At 40.8% G+C, this 13,512-nt stretch overlaps 1 protein-coding gene across 3 annotated transcripts in view; it reads left to right on the top strand.

Moving 5' to 3' along the window:
* The first annotated feature begins 1,243 nt into the window (after positions 1-1,243).
* Positions 1,244-13,512, top strand: part of trappc8 (trafficking protein particle complex subunit 8) — a 61,106-nt gene continuing 48,837 nt past the window's right edge. Inside the window, exon 1 of one of the 3 annotated variants that reach the window (XR_007885167.1) lies at positions 1,244-1,544. Coding sequence is in view for 2 of the 3 variants with exons in the window: in XM_051403183.1 (XP_051259143.1) it covers positions 1,388-1,544 (157 nt within the window). In the remaining variant the exon portion in view is untranslated. The remainder of the gene's footprint in view (positions 1,545-13,512) is intronic. The other 2 variants (XM_051403183.1, XM_051403184.1) reach the window with 2 other exon arrangements.

Below are 13,512 nucleotides of genomic sequence, written 5' to 3' on the forward strand. Positions count from 1 at the left end.
GTTTTTAAGTTACATAACATAGGTAGGATAGGAATTTGCAGCATTACTAATCTTGAAACCTACCACAAAGTTGGTAAATGTGCCCCATGACTTAGGATGACTGAAATCCAATTTTGTTTGTTAAAATCAAAGTAATGGAATATTTCCAGCCATTGAATCTAAGCGTTTCCATCTTGCAAGCTAGTTTCCTCCACAATTACAGAAATGATATGATTGCATTCTTGGATTTCAAAGAAGTAGGGGGGTGACAACTAAAGTAATGTTGTAACTACTAATTTTTGCAGGGTAACTGTACTATTATTACTGAAATGTATTAGTCATTAGTTACACTACTAGTTACAGGTAAAGTAATATTATTACTAGTAATAAGTTACTGCCCAACACTGCTGCTCCCTTTCTACCCTTAAAGATTCGAGGCGTTTGAGAAAAATCACCGCCCCTGCCTTGAGCGCTGGTTGTTCCCAACGTAGGGGTCAGGACCCCCTCTAGGCGTTGCCAAAGCTTCATGGCGGGTTAAATATATATATTAGGCTAATCCTATATTTCAGCATTCACTAAAACATCAGTAAAAAAAAAAAAAGTATACCGTTAAAAGAGAGAAAAGAGCTAAAGGAACATTGAGGAGAAAACACACAATTTGTCAAAAGAAAATCTGTGAAGTATGTTTGATTGTTAAAAATGTTTTAAAAATGTAGACAGAGAATCATAACAGTTCCCTGAAATTAGCAGGAAAACTCATCTCTGATGCAGTATACACAGGAAATAATCTGCTTAAAATGCATTCAAATTTCTTGTTTTACACAAACTTCCTGCATTCACTATTTTGAGTTATGTACATTTGTACAGTATCAGTTGTTCTGTACTGTTCTTATTGAATATAATATGTAATATCCATAAAATGTCACTTAGTCAGCGGTGATCAGTTTACTCAACAATAGAAAAGGGATCCCTAAAGGCAAAAGGTTGGGAATCACTGAGATACTGAACCTGCTGTGCCATAAGTGGGTTAGGGTTAGGGGTATGGGTATGCATGGGTAAATTTGACATGCAGTGTAAAATGCTTTGAGTGGTTGGAAAACTGCATAAGTGCAGTCCCTTTTAACATTAAAAGGGACTGCAAAATTAAGAAAGCTATCCAGACCTTGAACATATACACACACACACACACACACACACACACATATATATATATATATATATATATGGAAATGTCAGGCATCACATGACTGTCTCAGCTCTACACAGGAAGTGGCTTCGTGAATTCAACATGGCTGTTGTCTGCAAATAGAGGAGGAGTTGTTTTAAGCAATGAAGTAATCCGGGCTTCTCAAATTGTAGGACAATTGACTCGGTTCTGTGTGCTTGCTGCTTTTGACGGTAGTCCACCATGGCCCAGTGTGTTCAGTCTGTGCAGGAGTTCGTTCAGGACTCGTTTGTCCCTATGGTGGCCGTCTTATGTAGTGAAGAAGCGGAGAGAGTGACTCGCAAGAACAACCTAAATTTTGCTGAGCTGCTGAGGCCTTTCTGCAGATTAACGTCCGAAGGTAAGAACAGCCATTTAAAAGCAACCGTGACCAGTGACTGTCGGTCTCTTAGCTGTTACAGCTTTAAGCTTTAGTGTGGTAGCTTGCATCTTTAGCTTGAGGTAGGTTATAACGTTAGTTCACGTTAGTTCACGTTAGCTCCGCGCTAACATACGGCTAGCAGACTGGATTGTGACTAAGCAGCTGTGCGTTGACAGCAATGTCCAGACTTGACATACGAGATGGCCGAGTGACACCTAATCACTCAGAAAAAGAAGAAGAAAGATAACTTTCAGACAGTCAGTTAACATTTCTGTCGATGATGAATTGTCAGACCAAACAAGAAATACCTTGTATTAAACATTATAAAAAGCTAATTGGCTAATGGGCTAAGAAAACAAAAAAAGAAGGAAGGGTCATTACGTCACAACTCCAACATTCTAATGCTGTTTGCTGCCAGACTTTGGTGTGACCTTTGATAAAGAGATGCATCTTCCAAATGAAAGAACACACAAGCATTTTCCTAATGTGCACTTTCATTTATTTGCTGTTGGTCTCCAACATTTATTAATAATAATAATAATAATAATAATAATAAAGTACAGTGATTTCAGTATGTTTTAGTGGCATTTTAAAAGAACAAAGTATATTTTCATGATTATTGTGATAATATTGTGTATTACGATTATTTTGGCCAAGGTATTCATGACATGAAATTTCCGTCTCATGCCTAGTCTGTTCTTTCATTTCGTTGAGGGATCTCTCAGTCTCAGTTCTTTTCATCGAAATTCACAAAACATTGATATGTTGGGTTTTAGTGGGCTTCTCCAAGAATCTCTCATAGGCTTCAATAGAACTGGTGCAGCATTAGAATGTTGGTGTTATGATGTAATAATTCTTACTACTTTTTTAGTTTCCTTGGTTGCTGTGCCGTCATGAAGACTAAAGTTAACTCGACTGCCAAGTACGATCAAGATTTGAGCTGTGTCAGTTCAATTCAATTAAATTTTATTTGTATAGCGCCAATTCATAACAGAAGTTATCTCAGGACACTTTTCAAATAGAGCAGGTCTAGACCGAACTCTTTATAACATTATTTACAGAGACCCAACAGTACCACCATTAGCAAGCACTTGGCGACAAGGGCAAGGAAAAACTGCCTGTTAAAAGGCAGAAACCTAGGACAGATCCTCCGGCTCTAGGTGGGTGGTCGTCTGTCTCGACCAATTGGGGTGAGAGAGAGGGAGAGAGAGAAAGAGAGAGAGAGACAGACAGACAGACAGACAGACGCACAGCAACAACAGTATTGGCAATGGCAATCTAGCAGGTCCATGGCAGGAGGCTCCACCAGGATCCATGAGAACCTGCGAGATGAGAAAGCACAAGAACTCCGGGGAAGAAGTGAAGTTAGTAACATGCATTAATTGGACATGAATGAGTGCAGAAAGAGAGAGGAAGAGAGGAGCTCAGTGCACCATGGGAAATCCCCCGATAGTCTAGGCCTATAGCAGCATAACTAAGGGATGATTCAGGACTCACCTGATCCAGTCCTAACTATAAGGTTTATCAAAGAGGAATGTCTTAAGCCTACTCTTGAATGTGGAGAGGGTGTCTGCCTCCCGAACCACAACTGGAAGCTGGTTCCACAAGAGAGGAGCTTGGTAACTGAAGGCTCTGGCTCCTGTTCTACTTTTAGAGATTATAGGAATCACAAGTAGCCCAGCATTCAGAGAACGTAGTGTTCTAGAGGGGTAATAGGGTACTATGAGCTCTTTAAGATATGAAGGGGCCTGACCATAAGAGCTTTATAGGTGAGGAGGAGGATTTTAAATTCTATTCTACATTTTACAGGGAGCCAGTGCAGAGAAGCTAGTACAGGAGAGATGTGATCTCTTTTTCTAGTTCCTGTCAGTACTCGTGCTGCAGCGTTCTGAATTAATTGGAGCGTTTTAATGGACTTATTGGGGCAACCTGATAATAAAGAGTTGCAGTAATCCAGCCTTGAAGTAACAAATGCATGGATTAGTTTTTCTGCATCTGTCTGTGATAGGATATGTCTAATTTTTGTAATATTACGTAAATGAAAGAAGGCAGTCCTGGAGGTCTGCTTTATGTGGGAGTTAAATGACAAATCCTGATCAAAGATAACTCCAAGATTCCTGACAGTGGTGCTAGAGGCCAAGGTAATGCCATCTAGAGTAACTATATCTTTAGACAGTGAATCTCTAAGGTTTTTGGGGCCAAGAACAAGAATTTCGTTTTTTTCTGAGTTTAACATCAGAAAATTGCAGCTCATCCAGGATTTTATGTCCTTAAGACATGTTTGTAATTTAGATAATTGATTAATTTCATCGGGCTTGATCGATAGATATAACAGCGTATCATCTGCATAACAGTGAAAGTTAATGGAGTGATTCCTAATAATGTTGCCTAAAGGGAGCATATATAAAGTAAATAGTATTGGTCCAACTACAGAACCTTGTGGAACTCCATGACTAACTGTAGTACTTATTGAAGATTCATCGTTAACATGTACAAATTGCGAACGATCTGATAAATATGACTTAAACCAGCTTAGTGCGGTTCCTTTAATGCCAATTTGATGCTCAAGTCTCTGTAAAAGAATATTATGGTCAATGGTGTCAAATGCAGCACTAAGATCTAATAGTACAAGTACAGACACAAGTCAGATAAGCAATCAGAAGGACATTATTAACTTTAACCAGAGCTGTCTCTGTGCTATGATGAACTCTAAATCCTGACTGAAAATCCTCAAATAAACTATTGTTATGTAGAAAGTCACAGAACTCTTTGGCGACTACTTTCTCCAGAATCTTAGAGAGGAAGGGAAGGTTAGAGATTGGTCTATAATTGGCTAAAACCCCTGGGTCAAGAGTGGGCTTTTTAAGAAGGGGTTTAATTACAGCTACTTTAAAGGACTGTGGTACATATCCTGATAATAAAGAAAGATTAATCATATCCAGTAAAGAAGTGCCAATTAAGGGAACAACTTCTTTAAGCAGCCTAGTTGGGATCGGGTCTAATAGACAGGTTGATGGCTTCGATGAAGAAATTATTGAAGTTAACTGATGAAGATCAATAGCAGAAAAACAGTCTAAATATATATCTGAGTTTACATTAGTAAAAGTCCCTGAATTTGGAGAGCCACTGATAGCTGTTGATGGCAGTTGGTGATTAATTTTCTCTCTAATAGTAATAATTTTATTATAAAAGAAGCTCATGAAGTCGTTGCTACTTAAGGTTATGGGGATATGTGGCTCAATAGAGTTGTGACTCTCTGTCAGCCTGGCTACAGTGCTGAACAGGAACCTAGGGTTGTTCTTATTTTCTTCTATTAGTGCTGAGTAATAGGCTCCTCTGGCATTACGGAGGGCCTTTCTATAAATTTTAAGATTATCTTACCAAATTGATTGATATTCTGATAGTTTGGAAGAGTGCCATTTCCTTTCAGATTTCCTAGCTATTTGCTTTAACTGGCGGGTTTGGTGGTTGTACCACAGTGCTAGTCTCCTATGTTTTAATAATTTCATTTTTATAGGAGCGATAGAGTCATCCTATCGCAGACAGATGAAGAAAAACTAAACCATGCATTTGTTACTTCAAGGCTGGATTACTGCAACTCTTTATTATCAGGTTGCCCCAATAAAGTTTTAAAAATGAAAACGCTCCAATTAATTCAGAACGCTGCAGCACGAGTACTGACAGGAACTAGAAAAAGAGATCACATCTCTCCTGTACTAGCTTCTCTGCACTGGCTCCCTGTAAAATGTAGAATAGAATTTAAAATCCTCCTCCTCACCTATAAAGCTCTTCATGGTCAGGCCCCTTCATATCTTAAAGAGCTCATAATACCCTATTACCCCTCTAGAACACTACGTTCACTGAATGCTGGGCTACTTGTGGTTCCTATAATCTCTAAAAGTAGAACAGGAGCCAGAGCCTTCAGTTACCAAGCTCCTCTCCTGTGGAACCAGCTTCCAGTTGTGGTTCGGGAGGCAGACACCCTCACCACATTCAAGAGTAGGCTTAAGACATTCCTCTTTGATAAAGCTTATAGTTAGGGCTGGATCAGGTGAGTCCTGAACCATCCCTTAGTTATGCTGCTATAGGCCTAGACTATCGGGGGATTTCCCATGGTGCACTGAGCTCCTCTCTTCCTCTCTCTTTCTGCACTCATTCATGTCCAATTAATGCATGTTACTAACTTCACTTCTTCCCCGGAGTTCTTGTGCTTTCTCGTCTCGCAGGTTCCTATCGATCCTGGTGGAGCCTCCTGCCATGGTCCTGCTAGACTGCCATTGCCAATACTGTTGTTACTGTGCACCTGTCTGTCTGTCTGTCTCTCTGTCTCTTTCTCTCTCTCACCCCAATTGGTCGAGACAGACGACCACCCACCTAGAGCCGAAGGATCTGTCCTAGGTTTTTGCCTTTTAACAGGCAGTTTTTCCTTGCCCTTGTCGCCAAGTGCTTGCTAATGGTGGTACTGTTGGGTCTCTGTAAATAATGTTATAAAGAGTTCGGTCTAGACCTGCTCTATTTGAAAAGTGTCCTGAGATAACTTCTGTTATGAATTGGCGCTATATAAATAAAATAGAACAAGGTCAAGAGTGTGATTAAAACAATGAGTTGGTTTATTTACACTCTGACAGAAGCCAATTGAGTCTATTAATGATATAAATGCATTACTAAGGCTGTCATTCTTAACATCCACATGAATATTAAAATCACCTACAATAATTACTTTATCTGATTTAAGGACTAAACTTGATAAAAACTCTGAGAATTCAGATATAAAATCAGAGTACGGTCCAGGAGCGCGGTACACTATAACAAATATAACTGGCTGCAGTGTTTTCCAGTTTGGGTGAGAAAGACTAAGAACAAAGCTTTCAAATGAATTATAATTTAGTTTAGGTTTAGGGTCCATTAAAACACTTGAATCATATCTGGCTGCCACTCCACCTCCTCAGCCAGTGCCTCGAGGAATGTGAGTATTAATATGACTGGGGGGGGGGTGGATTCATTTAGAGTAACATACTCCTCGTGGGACAACCAGGTCTCAGTAAGACAAAGTAAATCAATATCATAATCTGATATTAATTTATTCACTAAAACAGCTTTAGAGGACAGAGACCTGATATTAAACAGCCCACATTTCATTCTCTTATTTAGTGCTACTGAGGAGTTAGTTTTAATTTTTATTAGGTTTTTATGTTTAACTCCCCTTGTTTTTATTGCTTTAAATAATTTAGGTGGTCGGGGGACAGACACAGTCTATATGGGGTTTTGGGTGGGTGACTGTTCTAAAGAAAGCACAGAGAAGTGTGTAAGACAGCAGCTCTGCTTCCTGGTCCCAACTCTGGACTGTCAGGTTTTAGAAATAAACTTCGCCATATTTCTAGATAAGAGAGCCGCTCCATCCAAAGTGGGATGGATGCCGTCTCTCCTAATCAGACCAGGTTTTCCCCAAAAAGGCTTCCAGTTATCAATGAAGCCCACATCGTTTGCTGGACACCACCTCGACAGCCAGCGGTGGAATGACGACATGCGGCTATACATGTCATCACTGGTCACATTGGGCAGGGGTCCAGAGAAAACTACGGAGTCCGACATAGTTTCAGCATAATTACACACCGACTCCACATTAATTTTGGTGACCTCCGATTGGTGTAATCGGGTGTCATTACCGCCGACGTGGATAACAATCTTATTATATTTACGTTTATCTTTAGCCTGCAGTTTTAAATATGATTCAATGTCGCCCGCTCTGGCCCCAGGGATACATTTAACTATGACCGCTGGCTTCGCTAACTTCACGTTTCTGACTATGGAGCTGCCAATAATCAGAGTTGGTTCCTCAGCGGGTGTGTCGCTGAGTGGGGACAATTTATTGGAAACGTGAATGGGTTGATGGTGAACTGTGGGCTTCTGCGTTTTATTCTTCCTCCGTTCAGTCACCCAGCCTCTCTGTCTTCCCGGCTGTTCGGGAACTACCGGAGGACGGCTAACAAAAGCTACCTCGGTCGGACCGCACCGGACTGGGGGCTGGCTAACTATAGCGGCTAAAGATATCTCCGTGGTGCGGTACCGTTCCTCTAACTTACTGAGCCTCGCCTCCAGCGCAGTAAATAAACTACATTTTATACAAGTACCATTATCATTAAAGGAGGCAGAGGAATAGGTAAACATCTGACACACTGAGCAGGACAGAGGAGAGGGAGAGGGAGAAGCCATAGCTAACTGCTAATGCTAATGAAGCTAGCGTCAGTGAAAACTTTTGAAAATAGCGTAAGGTCGCTAAAATAAGGACTAACTCCGAGTGCTTAGGTATGACTAGTCTACGTTTAATCGTTAAGCTGGAAAATAACCGCTGTAACGAGTAAAACTAATTTAGATTTAGCGTTCACTGACAGAGCTACAGCACCAAACAGTGTACACAGAGCAGGAAGTAAACCGGAAATGAGTCAGTACGCTTACCGTAGCACGTCACAAGCCATTGTCAGCATAATAGGCTCATTAAAGATGAACTGCACTCTCCAATAATGTTATTATGTTCATTAGTTTGCCGGTGTATATAAATTGGCAAAGTTTGATGTTGCGATGAATAAAGAATTAAATAATATTTGTAGAATAGAACTATCAGACACTGTATGCAGAGTATCCAATCCAATCCAACTTTATTTGTTAAGCACTTTAAAACAACCAAAGTTGACCAAAGTGCTGTACAGGAGAATAAATAAGACATCATAAATAAAAGACATAACAGCTCACATGAGGCGCAAAATAACATATAATACAACAATAAAATGAAAAGACATAAATAAAAATAATAACCATGCAATAACAAGCAATCAAAAAGTAAAAATAACAAATACAAAAAATAAATCAAGTAAATAAAGTCGACATCTTACTAGGTGTCAAAGGCCACAGAGAAGAGATGGGTTTTAAGACCGGTTTTAAAAACAGACAGAGAAGAGGCCTGTTTAATGTGCAGAGGCAGATCATTCCATAATTTAGGAGCAGACACAGCAAAGGCACGGTCCCCTCTGAGCTTCCGCTTAGTTTTAGGCACACTCAGGAGCAGCTGATCATCTGACCTGAGGGGGCGGACGGGTATATAGGGGTGTAGAAGCTCAGATAGGTAGGGCGGGGCAAGACCATTTAGGGATTTAAAAGCAAATAAAATAATTTTAAAATGGATCCTAAATTGAATTGGCAGCCAGTGGAGTGAGGCTAAAATGGGGGAAATGTGCTCATGTTTACATGTGCCAGTTAAAAGACGTGCAGCAGCATTCTGTACCATCTGAAGACGGGCGATGGAGGACCCACTAACCCCCACATATAGTGCATTACAGTAATCCAGCCGAGCGGTAACAAAGGCGTGGATTACCGTCTCAAAGTGCTGCCTTGATAGAATTGGCTTTATTTTGGCCAGCTGCCTCAAATGGAAAAAGCTTGATTTGACAACAGCCTTGATCTGACTGTCAAACTTAAGCTCAGGGTCCACCTTAACCCCTAGGTTTGTGATGCTAGGTTTAATATACTGGGCCAAGGAACCCAGATCTACAGGGGGGATCCCTGTGGTGCCACCAAAAACCATCACTTCTGTCTTTTTATCATTGAAATTTAAAAAGTTCAGAGTCATCCAGGCCTTTATGTCGTCAAGGCACTTAAGTAGCAGTCTGACAGAGTATTCATTTTTCTTTTTAAGAGGCACATAAATCTGACTGTCGTCTGCATAACAGTGGAATGAAAAGCCGTGCTTCCTAAGTATGGAACCAAGTGGGAGCAAATAGAGAGAGAAAAGGAGAGGGCCAAGAACTGAGCCCTGTGGGATCCCACACGAGAGAGGAGCAGAGGAGGATACAGAGTCACCTAGGCTGACACAGAAAGTTCGATCAGCCAAGTAAGACCTGAACCACTCCAGTGCTATGCCCCTGATGCCCACCCACTGCTTCAAACGTGAGATCAGTATTTCATGATCCACTGTGTCAAATGCAGCAGTTAAATCTAAAAGCACAAGGATAACACAGTCACCAGAGTCAGTAGCTAAAAAGATATCATTAAAAACTCTTAAGAGAGCTGATTCTGTGCTGTGCACGGTTTTAAAACCGGATTGGAAAACCTCTAGAATATTATGTTCTTCCAGAAAGGCCATTAATTGACTGTGCACAATCTTCTCCAGGATTTTTGAAAGGAAAGGCAGTTTGGAGATAGGCCTGAAATTAGCAAGAACTGCAGGATCTAGAGCAGGTTTTTTAATCAGAGGTTGTACTACTGCATGTTTAAAATTTTCAGGGACCACACCTGAGGTCAGACTGCTATTTATGACTGCAATAACAGATGGTCCTACAGTGGGGAAAACCTCCTTAAATAGTCGAGGGGGGACAGCATCATTTGGAGAACCTGAGGGCTTCAAATGACCAACAACCTCTTGTAAAAAGGAAAAAGTCACAGGCTCAAAATGGTCAAAGACAGCAGAGCAGGGGACAGAGATTGAGGGGTCATAAGCTGAAGGTGAGATTTGAGCCCTAATTGAAGTGACCTTATCAATAAAAAAGTGAAGGAAGTTTTCACACACAGCGGGGGACGCCTCTATACAGGCAGTCTGTGGGGCATTCAGAAGTGAGTCAATAGTGTTAAACAAAACACAAGGCTTGTGACAGTTTGACAGGATAATATCTGAGAAATGTTTTCTTTTAGCATCTTTCACAGTTTTTTGATAATGACGCCAGCAGTTCCCTAACATTTGAAAAGACACCTGCAGTTTGTCCTTCTTCCACTTGCGCTCAGCTCTACGGCACTCACGTCTGACCGCATGAGTCGTATCATTTAGCCAGGGCTCAGATTTAGTTTTAGGCTGCCTGGATTTTAATGGAGCCACAGTGTCTAAAACAGTTTGGCAGGTGGAGTGAAACCATGAGCTAAACACCTCTGTACTGCACACAGACTCAGGAAAGATGGAGTTCTGATTGAAAGCAACGGAGAACTGAACAGCAGTGGAAGGGTTAATAATGCGACAGCGCCCGAGCAGCAGCGCAAGGTTTAACTGTATGACAGGCAAGGGCAGCCTCAAATAATACAGGCATATGGTCAGAAAACACTGCGTCACATATCTCTAGGTTAAAAACGGGCAAACCATATGATAAGACAAGATCAAGTGTGTGTCCGTGTTCTTGTGTGGGTCCAGACACAGATTGCACAAGATTAAAAGAATCAATGAGGTTTAAAAAACCCTTTGCCATTGGCTTATCTGGACAACACACATGAACATTAAAATCCCCAACAATAAGAACACGGTCATATTTAGGCATGATTTCAGCCAGGAAATCAGAGAAGTCATTTAAAAAGTCCTTATTGTACCTGGGAGGCCGATAGACCACAGCACACAACACTGTGTGAGAGCGACCAAGCTCAAATAAGCTCAATTCAAAGCTGGTGAAAGAGGATGACAGCAATAGCTGCTTACATTTATAATGATTCTTATAGACGGTCGCTATTCCTCCTCCTTGGCCCGACATCCGCGGGGCGTTAAAGTAGCAGCAATCATGGGGTAAAAGTTCAGTGAAAGCGCTGGATTCACCAACACTCAGCCATGTCTCAGTCACACAGAGGAAATCCAATCCTCGGGACGTGAAGAAGTCCTTTAAGACAAAAGTCTTGTTCGCTAGTGATCTAGCATTTACCAGGCCAATCCTGGCAGGAACCGGCGGGGCCGCGGCGTTGGCTGACCGGGGAGCCCGACACAGAGGCCGTAAGTTGCGGTGATTCACCCCACGCCAGCGGGGATGAGGAGAGCAGGGGGTGACGTTGGAGTCCGGTATCTGCTCGATGATTGCAGGGATGTAGGGTTTAAGCCTCCCCCTCTTCATCCTCCGTTTAACCCCCGATCTGCAGCCTCGCCGTCTCATCCTCAGCTCCTCCGGTATGGAGGGTCTCTCTCCAGTCAGGATGCTCGGGTACCCCAGGGCGATCATCTGGTCGCGGGTGTAAACAATGCGATTCTCCGTCGCCATGGAGACCAGCGTAAACAAAAAATAAAAAGTGCTCAAAAACGCTGAAAAAGTATCAAGGCGACGCGAACAAAATAACAAGAAAGCAAGAAAACAGTTAAAAATAGCAAAAAAAAAAACACAGGCTAAAAACACTGAAAACACACTAAAACTACAACAATGATAGGAGCTGCAATGAGAGGCTGCCGTTGTCGCCGGCGCCATTCTGGAATTCCAATGAAAAAGTATGAAAGCTGTCTGTAATAAAATCTGAATCTATTCAGCGTATCTTGCTGATAAAAGTAATTATCAACCACAAAACACATTTCTGTTAACAATTAACCTCCATAGAGCGTGTATTAAAATCAATTTATGTAATGTATCAAAAACATCATGTTGAAATAACTAACATCTAAACCAATCAGCCAGTCAGTTTCCCATAATGACCTGAAGTTTTTGCTGTCGGTGCACAGTGCGTGTCACTGTGATTCATGGATATTACCACTGACTTGCTGCTGTGCATCAGTGTGTGAATGTGTATGAATAAGTTAGTTTTCATTTGATGGGCTTTGCCATCACTAAGTGAATGTGTGTGAAAAAGTGAATGTGGCACATAGTGTAAAAAGTGCTTTGAGTGGAGACTAGAAAGGCGCCATACAAGTACAGGTCCATTTAATATTTACCATTTACCTAATAATTCAAGACTGGAATAATGTTTATATGGAAGACGGAAAAAAATCCTACAAGACATTTTGCTTTATAACAACCACTGAAGGCTGAGAGATGACATGGCAAATTTAAATATACTGTAACGGATGAAAAATAAATTATTGACATTGTATAAACATTTAAGAGTCAGACTGGAATGGTTTTGATATAAAAGTAATTAAATTAAATTATTATTATTAAAGTCATACCTTCATGCATATCCTAATTACAGACCGGTTTCTTTAGTCTCATAGTGCTCTAAAATACTGGAATTTAAAAAAATTAAATATTGGATTACTTTGTCACAAAACATAACATACTATGATCAACATCAATATGATTTTAGAACCAATAGGACAACTTTGTTTGCACTCCATAGAGGAAATAGCAACTGTAATAGAAAATAAAGAATATACAGTGGTAGTATTCTTGGATCTTAAAAAGACATTTGACACTGTTGACCATGACGTGTTATGGGAAAAAAAAAATCAAAGATTTGAAATAAGAGGGCTAGCACTTTTTCTTCTTGGTTGACACCAGGTCCGCCAGCATTCTAGCACCCCCTTCAGGGGCCGCAACCCATATGTAATTGTTCATATTCACAATTTCAATTCAATTTTATTCTAGGTCTAGACCAAACTCCTTATAACCTTATTTACAGAGACCCAACAGTTCCACCATGAGCAAGCACTTGGCAACGGGGGCAAGGAAAAACTTCCTTGTAAGAGGCAGAAACCTCGGACAGACCCTTCGGCTCTAGGTGGGTGGAGAGAGACAGACAGACAGACAGACCAACTACACTAATAGTAGTGACTGATCATGATGAACATGAAGAAGATGATGGCTACGACCAGGGCCGCCTTAACCTAATGTTAGGCCCCGGGGCTGAGAGGTTTTGTAGGCCCCCCATCCCCTTGATTTATAGAGTCTCATTTTAAAAAAGTGTAATATCTAGGTAATCTACATCACAAAATGCATTAGTTTCTTTTATTCATTTCAGACATACAACAGTGAGTTTTCCCTCTTTGAGCCAGAAAACACCATAATATTGTTATTAACATATCACTGAGCCCACTTGAGCATAAACACAAGACACTTTATTTAACAACCATACACAGCAACTTATGGTGATAATAAAACCAAAATGTGTGAAAGTATGATTTCAAACGATATTATGAAAAACATCACCAACCATCACCTGTCTGCACAAACATTGATAATAACTGATAACAGCATAAGCAAAGAACAGCAACAGATCAAAGTAGGAG

The sequence above is a fragment of the Dicentrarchus labrax genome, unplaced genomic scaffold, assembly GCF_905237075.1.
Source record: "Dicentrarchus labrax unplaced genomic scaffold, dlabrax2021, whole genome shotgun sequence".
Lineage (NCBI taxonomy): Eukaryota > Metazoa > Chordata > Actinopteri > Moronidae > Dicentrarchus > Dicentrarchus labrax.